Raw genomic sequence first — 12,126 nt, forward strand, 5'->3', positions numbered from 1 at the left:
TGCAGCATTATTTATAATAACCATATTATAGAAGCAGTCCAAGTATCCACCCATAGATGAACGGATAGAGAAGAAGTGGTATATATATATATATATATATATATATATATATATATATACACATATACATACACACACATATACATATAGTAGAATATTACTCAGTTCAAGTTTTTGAACTTTATTTCAGAAATTTCCATAGCTGGGATTATTAAAGCTTAAAAATTTGTTAAGGCATAAAATACACCAAATATGCATACATCAGATATTGAGCATTATGCAAATTTTAAAATCTGAAAACATATGGCTTGTTAGAAGAAGAACTTCTCACAAATTCACAATTTTTTTTCTTTCTACATAAAGCTCTGGGTTATAACAACAGTTAATAGCATTTTCTTCCAAAAAACTTCAAATTTCATATGATTATAGTAAATCTTCCTGGATAATTTTATTGGATCAGTTTCTGGCTTTTTTTAAATATATTTTTTTTTTACTTACAGAGATCTTCATTTTATTTTTTGTACTTTTTGTATCAATTTCCCTATTTATATAATAGGGAAGACAACTGTACCTAATTCATAGTGTTGTTACAAAGTGAAATGACAGAATCAGTGTGAAGCACTGTTCCTAACACACTGCTCAATAGATGTTAGATTTTATTAGTATGATTGTTATTATTAATTGATATTATTATTATTCCTTTGGAAACTTCCTCAGCATTGTCTTGTGTTAATAGATAGAGAACACATCAGTGGTCTAGACACAGACAGACCAATATTCCATACCCTGGAGGGAACTAATGTTCCCTGGAGAACGCCATGGCATCAGACTTTAGGAGAGGACACTCAGCTCCCTTTCCCTGACCCTGTCTCTAGTTATCAGGTGTTGGCTGTGAAGCCATGGCCTGAGTGAGTCAGACCTCTAGTAGCTGGAAGCATGCCTTCTTTCATTCTTGGATTGCCTTGTAACATCCCTCGGAGGGGACTTTGGGCATGAGAGAAGTTATGGGTTATCCCTACACATCCATTGACCCCAAGGGGGGCAAGTCAGGCAGGTGCCTTTAGGGTAGGGTTGCCTGAAAAAATACAGGATACTCAACCAAATTTGAATTTCAGATCAACAACAAATAATTTTTTTAGTATAAGTATACCCCTAGTGGGATAAACAAAAAGTGTATTATACTATACTAAAATGATTATACTAAAAAATTATTTGTTCTTTACCTGAAATTCAACTGGGTGTCCTGTACCTCAATTTGTTAAATCTGTCTCAGGTAAATCTCTGCTACTCGGTGGGCAGGGACCTATATTGTTCATCTTTGTTCCCTTGTATCTGGCACAGTGCTTGACACACACAGGTACCTGAAGTGTTTGTGGAATAAATGAACTCAGACCACCTTGGTTTCCTAAGCCAGCCTACTCTCTGTGCCCCCAAATCCTCCTGAGTTCTACTAGATGCCCCTGAGGCACTGGCCACTTCTCTTGGCCTATAGGGGGTAGAGGGTGGGGTGGTATCATTTGGTAAATATCAAATGTCGAGAAGCAGGGAGCAAGAGTAGGAGTAAAATGATGGATTTGTAAATAAGAGTGAAGGAATGACAATAAAATATCTGGGCCAGAGAAGTGATCTCTACATATGATGAGGCTGATGAGCATTACTGATAAGTAGAATGCTCACCACAAAGACTTTCTTTCTACATGATCTTCCTTGTTTTTATGATTTGGAGATTCGTTAACATAGAAGTCAGGGGACAGGGATGGTAAGGAAGAGTCACCAAGGCAGCCAGAGCCACAAGAGGGACCAAAGTGAACATTTGTCACTGGTCATCAATCCACCTGGGTTTTGTTACAGAATTTTGCTGGCAGGGAATTAGGACATGCTTTGGTTCCAAAAGGTTGAAAAGTCCACGAAATGGAGGACAGAAGTCTGAGTTTATAATAAATTCATGCTTCTTCACTTCTCCTAGTTTTTAAATTTGGTCTAAAAAGACAGGAGAGAATTTGTTCAGAACCAAAACTTTTTCTGGAGATAAACTCTGTTTTCCTTGGAGAGCAAGGAAATGCATCCCAAATGCAAAAGCACTGGTGGAACCATTGGTCCTGTGTGTGTTTACTTGTGGGGGATGGGGGTGGGGGCCGGTGGGTTGGGCTCATGCAGGGGGTTGTTATTTCTCTTCCATTTGTCACTTTTAACTCCAGAGGTAATTTTACAGAAATTTTTGTCAGAGTTCTATAATCCCCTAAATATTAACTTGGCTTTAACTCAACATACCACATTTAAGAGGCTCAGATGATTTCTAGTCTGAACAGTTTCTGGTCTTGTTGCCAAAGTAAAGTTTTTAAAAGTACCTCTAGGGATGCTCAGGGGGAGGCTTAATTACCTCCCTCTTGTGTGAGCAGGACTCCCCTTGGAAACAAATTAGCCCTTGGGCAGCTAGCTCACTGCTCTCACTAAGCCTGAAGGTGAGACTATGAAGCTGGCAGGGGTAGAGAGACCGGCAGCCTCTCTTCCTGGCTCCTTAAGTCAAAGAAAAATAATGTTAGTTAAAATTTGACGATCTTGGCTTATGATCCCATGTCCAGAATAGGTACTCCTGCAAAGTTAAGTTTGTTAGAAGAGAAGTAGGAGAACATGACGGATCAAATCCACATTGGCGTCCTAAATTCTTAGGATGTTATGTTCCTCCTTCTTCAGCAATTTCTTGGCTCATCGGTCATCATGAGAATGACAGAGGATTCCCCAGCTCCACAGTGTTGTCATCTGTTTGGGGACTGTAGTAAGTAAACAGTGCTAGAACAGCCACCCTCAAATACTATGGGAAAGGACAATGATAAGTCTGGGTCTTGGTATTCTTGTCTGCCTCTGACCTGCTTCATGGGCAAGAGCAGGGACCAGTAGATGCCCAGTTATATGGGGACCAGTCATGCCACTGGTACAAGTTTGCCTAAAATGAAACGACTCTATGGTTTATTTCATTCACATAAGATTTTTCTTAAAGGGTTCTCAAAAAGAGATAGTTGTGGGGAAATAAGCTGAACACAGCCTTACAGGGAAAGTTTGTGACTCCAATTTCCTGTTTATTCGTGATGTGGTAAATCTCTTGATAAATCTAAGTCTCATTTTTGTCATATAAAAATGGGATTAATGATAGCGCATCATCAGATTGCTGAAAGCATTGTATAATGGATTTGACAGTTTAGCCCATACGGAATGGGCATGAAAAAGTCAAATGGTTAAATCCTGGGTGGCTGCTGCCCCGTGTGGGCACGTGACACCAAAAGAAGACGGCTTGTGTAGGTGATACCAAACCTGGAAGATGAGCTTCTCCTGCTCAGAGCCAGGGGGGGCATACAATGCTTTTACCCCTGCAGCATCCTGAAGAGTGTGGACTAAAGGATAGTGACCCTTGCTACTGGGATATAGAAATTGTTTAAAACAACAACAACAAAAACCACTTGGTGCTGCAAGCATAAATCCTGAGCAGTTGTAGACAAAGAGAATTCCCTGCAGTTAGAATAAAATTTAAAAGCCCTGATATGAGGAAGTGACTGCTCTACACAGATGCTCAGCCATTTGCTTACTTTTCATTCAGCCAGTGTGAGAGAGAATGGGATATGGAAAAAGGATGAGCGAAAAGGGCAAAGCCCCTGCCCTCAAAGTTCATAGGGCCAGCAGGATCAGTATCACCTTGCAAGTTGTGGAGAGGCAGAAGTTCAAGATCCACAAAGACATACAGAGTATAAGCCCACTGATCATTCATTTGGATGTTGCAGCAAAGTCAAATTGCTATAAAAGTTCTAAACTCTTATTTTCAATCACTGTAATAACCTTGTCACAGGCTAGTAAGAAACAGTTTGCCGACTGATGTTGGTTCATGAGCTATGTTTTCAGTAGCTCTGGCATAATGGACATGCTAAGTGAAAGCACCTACTGTAATGTCCACCTGGAACAGAGTTAGTACTTACTGAGGGCTTTCTATGCATGAGCCACTCACCGTTCAAATTTGCTACATGTATTACTTCTTGCATAATCCAGTGGGGCAAGTCCTATTACTGTCTCCATTTACAGATGGAGAAGCTTAGGCACAGAGAAGTTCAGTAACTTACTGAAGGTCAACAAGTAAACCCAGCATGAAGTATCTGCCTCCAGAGAACACCCGCGTCACATCGCTTTCCCGCTGCCTCCCTTTAGGTGTTTGGTTCAGGTTGCATCTGAATCTACCCCAGGAGTAAGTAAGACATATAATGGCATTGGTGGTAATGCAGTAACCAACAAGAGTCATTGTACCCTCATATCTCTGAGTAACATCCTATGGGAACAGACACCAGAACAGAGTTGACATATAATCATTGAACAACTTTCACAGGGATCCGAAAAATGAATTTTGGCATCCCCTTTAACCAAAACTGAAAAGGTGTTCAAAACTCAGAAAATGTCATGCGAATAGCAAACTCCAAATTCAATTATTGTTCATCCCAAAAAGGAACCGGGGAGTGTTACCTCTCCTGCAAGAGGCTATAGAGGGTCAAGTCCCTCTTACCTCTTCTTCTACAAGTGCACTTTTTCCTTTCCTCCAGGCTAAAGCTTTGGTGTTTCCTGCCTTGTTTGAAATAGGAAGCCAAACCATAGGAGCTTGATGAAAAGTTCTTTTCCTTTTTGGTGTGTCTTGTGTTTTTAAACACTTCTGTGTTACAGGCCAGGAGCCTGGATCCCCTGGCTAAGCTGCAATTGCAGGGCTCACACCCCTTGTCAGGGCTGCCCCGCCTCCCATCTCCACCCCTCCTTGTCCACACTCACAGAGCCAGCCCCTCCGGGGCCCGCACATTCCGTGGGCTTGCTTCATTGTCTCCAAAGCTGACCATGATGTCTCCCACCTACATCTCTTGCTGATAAACGAATTCCTGAAATACCTTTACAGACCTTCACATCACCATAAATGCTGCTTTAAGGAAGGACAAGTGGTGGAGTAAATGAACAACACATGGAGCATAAATGGTACCACATGTCAGACTTAATCTCCTCAGTAAGAAGAGGGGCAAAAAAAGAACCCAAAGCCCTTCCTTCCCTATGTGTGGAGTAACAACAGCCACAGCTACTGTCACGAATACCTGTTACAATTCACTTTTTATACAATGACCAGCATAGAACTCTCTAGATTGAAAAGATATACTTTTTTTTTTTTTTTATTAAAACTCTGGTTACCTTGGTGGGGCGAAATTACATTCAGCTTTTCCTAAGCAGGGGGCAATGCTGACCAGAATATCACATGTTTTTAATTATGATCCCAAACCTCCCCATATTCCCTGAGCCAACAGTTGCTCTCAAAGAATCAATTTCTCTTTGTATAAACATGTCTTGCCTAAAAAAGTGGGAACTCTTATAAGCATTTTTAAGACTCTATTTTCCTTCCATAGAGCACAGGCTGTGAATATTAGCTCTCTCAAGTTTACGGGGGAGACTAAAGGGGCCCACAGAAAGATAGCTAACACTTCAGGGCAGGACTGGGGTGCAGAGGAGTGGAATGGCAGTATGAACTGTAGTAGCTCAGAGGAGAGAAGGTCAGAGTGGGTAGGGTTGGGTAGGGAACACCTCTTGGGAAAGTGGTACCAAAATGGAGTCTTAGAGAAGGGAAGCCTTCAAAGGGAAAAGAGGGAGGAAGAGGGCGTTCTGGAAGATAATGATAAAGGTTAGGGAGGTATCACTTTGGGGAGGAATAGGCAAAAGTCACCCTTGACGTTCCTTTAAAATTCTTTTGAATTATCCATGAAGTACTGTGAGCACTGTAAATCTCATCCACACTGACATTTGAGATCTACTGGACTAGACCAAAGGAAGAAACGACTGGAAATTCTATGAGCCAATGTCTGGGCATTTGCACTATTGCTCCCGCAAGAACTACCATGGACCAACAGGGGAGTAAGGATTGGATAGAGAATGCTCCTTTAGTCTCGCCTGCCCACAAGGTTTACCCCATTACACTTTAACGTGAAGGCTCTGTAGTCCTAATACATACTGAAAGACTTTTTTGTGAGGATTAAACAGTATAACATAGTCGAAAGCCCTTAGCACAAAATCTATCAGGTGGTAGGAGCTAGTTAAAGGCATGGTCAGACCTACAGATAACAGCCTGTTTTGCAAAATTGTAAACAACTTGGCGCCCTGCTCTCTGCAATTTCTGTTGTGGACCCAATAAAAAGCCGTCACTCAGCCTCTTGGGCAATGCCTTCAGGGATTGTGTAGTACATCAGGGGTAGGTTCTGATGTGATCCCCAGGATATCAAGATGGGAACTCAGGAACACAGGTGGCAAAAGGTCTCACAGTTTGAAAAAAGTCTTTGCAGGCCATGTTGCTTGGCCACACATTAGGGCTATGCGCCCACTCAAATCCCTGGTTTTCCTCTGTAATCCATTTCTTTGATGTTTATTGCATGAAATTTAGGATAAACCAAAACTCTGGGGCCACTCCAAGGAGGACAGATTTCCTGGAGTCATTCCTTATGAACATCATCTCCTTATTCTGTTTTCCTTTAATTCTCCCTGACACAATGTTGTTTTATTGCCTTCCCTCCATGGTGTCATCTCTTTCCATTTATACCAAAATCAGATTTATACCTACCCATTTTGTTTTGACCGTAATTTACCTTTCATTCCCCCTCCCCCTACCCCCAGACTTGATTCTTAAAAACAAAGAATAAACACAAAATCTCACCACTACTGCCACCATTACCACCAAAACAACAAAAGAACATACCACCCACTTAACCAAGCCAGAAGTCTGGGAAAGCTTTAACCACATGCTTTGTGTTAAAACTTTTCTTATAAGCAACTCCGTGCCCTGCCCCCCCTCCCCCCGCTCCCCAGTGACTTGATGGCTTTGGCTAGGGTTTGAAAGTTGGATCGGAGGGAATTGTAAACCCTCTCTCTCTCTCTCTCACACACACACACACATACACACACACCACCCAGGCCTGGAATTTGGGGCTGTGTGCAGGTGCCCTTCCTCCTTGTCCTCTGGTTTCCCTAGGCCTCCTGGTTTCCCCTGACCCCCTCAACTCCTGTTTCTTTTAAAATTTCCATCTCTTGAAGTTTCCATCCCCAACTGGGGCCCTGAGCTTAACCACCTACTAAGACCACCTGTGACAAACTGTCCCCAAATTGTTGGTGCCTGATTAGAGCAGTCTCCCTGGAACCACATGCATTGGGCAAAGGTGTCTTCTAGTCGAATGATCATTTGAATGCTCAGCCAGAACACAGTTGCCAGGAGCTCACCCTCTCCTTCCCCAGATTCCCCTGGTTGGCATAAGGTTCAATGGTTAGATGGTTACAACTTTGCAAAACAGGCTGTTACCTGTAGGTCTGACCATGCTGGCTGTTCAGAAGGCTACTTAGGGCTCCCACAATTCTGAAAGGTATAGATCTTTTCCCTTATCTTGTCACTTCCTTTTTAATCCACAATTGCTGTTACCTCTTTTTGCTTCTCCAGAATTAGTTTCAAAATCTAAATGCTTTTCTTGACTGTCCTGTTGTTTAGCTCCTGTTGGTTTATTGTTTAGATATAAACGTTCTTTCTAAAACACAGGAACAAGAAAAGTGCAAGTGTGTACCTGGTGCATCTAATACAACTCGCCCAATTAATTCAGAATGGCTTGGCACAAAGAAGGCTCCTGTCTGCTTCAGTTTTCATTTTCTCTAGGATGCTAATTGTTTTTCTTCTGATAATCTTGTATTTTTGGCCTGAAGTCTAAAATCTGGCCTGCTGGGCTATGTGTCAGATTTGTAAATTAGATGACATCTGTTTTGAATTTTATCATCTTTAATTTTCTTTCCAACTCTCTTCACTTATTCATTTCCCCTTTAATTATAAGGATCACACTTTGCTGGGTGATTTAGACAAAAGTGTAGACCTTTCTTCTTTGGGGGACACAGATTAAAATTACTGAAGCTAAGTGGTCACAATGAAGGCTATTTAGGAAAAAGATGTTGGGAGAGAAGCCTTAGCAACCATCCCAGAGAGGATGAGCAGCTAATATGAAAGGCTGGCTGTCCACACCAGTGTTTTGAGGTTCCCACTGAATAATTACAGTCGACTAGAAGGAGATTGACAGTGAATGTTGAACACTGGTAAAGTGAGTATTTTGAATTGAGAAAGGTTGAGGTAGTGGAGATGGTGGTGATGGTGGTGGTGGTACGTGAGGTGAGTGGTGGCATTTTTATTTCTTTACATTTAATTTCTCTCTGTGTGTTTTTTTTCCCCCAGAAAAATTGAAGGAGGAAAACTTAAATGCATTCTCGTACCTATAGATTCATACTTTAATAGTAAAATCTTTTTTTCCTCCTATGTATATATCTCCTAAATTCTTCTTTTCGTGGGGAAATTGTTTATTGCTAACTGGGTTGGGCCTACTTATTAAGGATCAATTTTCTTGTTAGAATGCCCAAGGTAACACCCTTGTGTAACATGTTTTTCCTTTATGTAAATATTTTTCACATATTTACTCTTGCAGATGCCAACTGGCGTCTTGCAACTTTGCATTTGTAGAGGCAATAGAGAGCGTGTAGAACACTGGCCAGAACATGTGCCTAAACTTTCACATCTGATGCACATGTCGCTCATCACTGGAAGAAGAACTAAGCAGGCTGGCTCTGCACAGAATACAAAATGGCTCCCCCAAACACCTGCTGTAGAGGCTCGAAATCAAATTTCTAAAACCACATCATGAAAATTGGCCAAAAGTGACTTTGTGCTTGCATACAAATGACAAATCACCCCTTCATGGTGCTGGCCTTGGATTTCTTGGATACTGCTGTGTTTAGGCTGTTGCTAGGCAGGTCATGGGTCTGTAAAAATACTATTTTTGAATAGAATATGTATGTAGGGGTAGTTCTCACTGTAAGAGATTTATCTCTCAGGAGACATTTAGCAACGTCTGGATAAATTTTTGGTAGCCATAAGTGAGGGGGAAGACTGCTACCAGCATCTACTGGGTAGAGTCCAGATGCTGGCAAATATTCTATAAGGCACAGGACAGGCCCATAACCAAGGATTAACAGGCCTAATTTTCAATAGTACCAAAATTAGAAACTCTGGTTTGTAGGCATTTATATATTGAGCCAGCCAACAACAGATCAAAACTATGGTGTTGAGAGCAAAAGCGCACTTGCAAGCAGTCTTCTTTGGATGAATAGCTTTTGTTGACTTTGATGACCCTATTAGCCAGATAATATTCTCTGTATAGTGAACTGAGAGATCCTGCCATTTGGCCCCCCTGCTCCTCTTTTCATGGTTATTAGCATCATCTTCCATGAGTATGCAGTCATTCCAACTATGTATCTTTGGGTTTTATCCACAATCCTCCCCTTTTCTTCACCCTGCCTCCTGTTGGTAATCAGTTCCTCATAATTCTGTGCTCTCCTAATTATAATGATATTCCCTGACTTCTTAGTCTAAATACTACTGGTTTAGTTCAGGCCTCCCTCACAGTTGAAAGAGCCCAAAAAAAAAAAAAAAAGAAAGAGCCTGTTTATTAAGTTTCCAATACTACTATCCTGGTCACTGTCTTGCCATCCTGCTGCTCCAGCCAAATCCATTCAGTGTTCCACATCTTTAGCTGCTTCCTCATTTACCTGGTCCTTCAGTGAAGAAACATTTATCAAGTGCCTATCTGCTAATTACTCTGTTAGGAGCTGTGATCATTCCCTGGTTTAAAATATTTCTAAGCCTCCATATTGCTTAAGGGATGAACCCCTCACTTCCTGACACAGCACGTAAAAGCCTCTGATAATCTGCCTCTGACCTAACATTTCAGCTTACTCTCCCACCCTGCCCTGATGTACTTGCTCCAACCACAATGAACCAATCCCTTTTCCTTAGTTTGGGTCACACACTCTTAAGCTCCTATAACTTTGCACATGCTATTCTCTGTATTTGAAGTCTCCTTTCTACCCTTATCTGAAAAACTCTCATTCATTCTGTGCAACTTAATCTAGTACCTAGAGAAATGCCCGGCCATGAAGCTACTCAATAAATAGGGGGTGAACTTAAATTTCAATTTCTCTGTAAAACATTCTATAATCTCCTGGCTGTTAGTTAATACATCTCTCATGCTCCACAGCCCATTGTATGCACTTCTACCCAAATCCCTTCACATACCTGTGAATCCCTTGAGGGCAGGGATGGTGTCTTATGTCTCTTGGAACCTCCAGACTCTGTGCCAAACTGGACATAAAGTGGACCCTGATGATTCAATGCTCACTATTTTGTCAAGGTGGCTTCTTACGTTTTTGGAATCCTTGATTCACACTGGAAATGGTAGGCATCATTTGATATCCCAAAAACTCACAAAATTTGACAGTGGTCTCAAATGGACCCTGACCCTTCTCTAGAACTGAATACACTCCAGTGCATAGTGTGAAGATAAGGTGTGAGTCCATCCTCTATCACCTAGTCACTATTTAACCTTGGGAAGACATTTAACTCACCTCTCACCTCAAAAATAGAAGTATTTTTTCTTTTGTAAAATAGGACTAAAGATACCTGCTTTTCTTACCTTGTGGGTGATCATGAGGATCAAATGAGACTACATTTTGGAAACTGTTTTTTAACTTCTAAGGGTTATAAAACTTTCCAAGTCCTTCCCTATTCAAAATATAGCAAAATAAAATACATCCCTTCCCTTAATCTTACATGATCTTTATTTTTTTCCACAATTTTTTTCACAAACTTTGGCCAGTTTGATGCATTGTATCCACTCTCTCCCTTCAAACCCAAGCATTCTGTTTTCTTTCCACCCATACCACTGGTGGTTCATTCACCACAATTTTCAATACTTATGGCTAATACCCATGGACACTCTTCTGTCCTTCTCTCACTGGACTTGACTTCAGCCTGCCTCTCCCTGAGACATTCTCTTCATTGGAATCAGAGTGAGTTTCCTGAAACATGGATTCTGATAATATCCTGCCATGTATAAAACCCCAGAATGATTCTTCATAGCCTACAGAGTAAAATTCAAACTCCTTAGGAAGGTGTCAAGCCCACCATCATGCTGTCCCTGCCGACCCCTTCATTGGCATTACCTAATGTTGCTCTCCTTCTAACACACACCCTATCCATACAAAATGACTTCTGTTTCTAGAAAGTGTTATGCTCTTTCACATGCTCCCCAAAAGACAGCCTGGTGCAATCTGGTCACCTTTTAGGACTTGGTTCAAAATATCATCTCTTCTGGGAAGCCTTCCCTGATCTAAGCTTCCTATTTCTCTTCATACCTTGCAGAAGTAGATATACCTATCTACTTCTATATCTATACCTATCTGTGTGTCCCCAGACTCCTTGGCCACATCTTGATTAAGCATGACCTTCCCATTATTCTCTAGTTACCCACTTAAATATTTATTTCCTCTACTAGACAATGAGCTCTTTGGGAACAGGAATATGTTTTATCTCTCTCTATATGTCTAGCTTCTAGAAGAATTCCTGGGAAGAGTAAGCAATTGCTAAATGCTTCTTGACTGAGTGATATAAGCATTATTTGTATTCATTCTTATTCCTTTGCTACATTTTGTGCACTTTTTAGAAATTTTTTTGTTACATTCTGGTTTTCACAGATTTAGAAAAAATTCTGGCAAATGCCATTATTCGTTCAAAAGTTGCTCTGCATTGAGACAGTGGGTTTGGTTTTCTTTGGGAAGTTGAGTGCCTACTGTCTGTGCTACACCTCCATGGGTTTATGACATATCCCTGAGGTACACAGGAACTCCTGCTCACCTGCTGCTTCTGGCCTTGGCAGTTTCCAGTTGTTGGGTAAGGAGCTTGGCAATGGTGGTGAAGCTGTTGCTCATGCGGAAAATATCTCTGCTCTGAGGGCCCAGGATGGAGGAGAAAGCGTCAGTGATGCTCTTAATCTCCAGCAGGAGAATATGATGAAATGAATGTTCCATGTTGGCCAACTGACTCACCAGGAATGGCAGGCAGCTCCTGGCTCTCTCCTGCCAAGAACAATGAAGGACAGTGTGCACTGTTGGTGGGAACATAAACTGGTGTATCCATAATGGAAAACAGTATGGAGGTTCCTCAAGAAATGAAAAAATATAACTACCATATGGCCAGCAATCCCACTTCTAGGT

The 12,126-nt window shown here is 41.4% G+C and overlaps 1 protein-coding gene across 1 annotated transcript in view; it reads right to left on the reverse strand.

Moving 5' to 3' along the window:
• VEPH1 (ventricular zone expressed PH domain containing 1) overlaps positions 1 to 12,126 on the reverse strand; it is a 223,796-nt gene that overhangs the window by 111,145 nt on the left and 100,525 nt on the right. The window contains exon 7 of the mRNA XM_034997824.1: positions 11,768 to 11,988. Within this exon, the coding sequence (XP_034853715.1) occupies positions 11,768 to 11,988 (221 nt within the window). The remainder of the gene's footprint in view (positions 1 to 11,767; positions 11,989 to 12,126) is intronic.

Source organism: Mirounga leonina, unplaced genomic scaffold, assembly GCF_011800145.1.
Source record: "Mirounga leonina isolate KUSES-001 unplaced genomic scaffold, KU_Mleo_1.0 Mir_115, whole genome shotgun sequence".
Classification (NCBI taxonomy): domain Eukaryota; kingdom Metazoa; phylum Chordata; class Mammalia; order Carnivora; family Phocidae; genus Mirounga; species Mirounga leonina.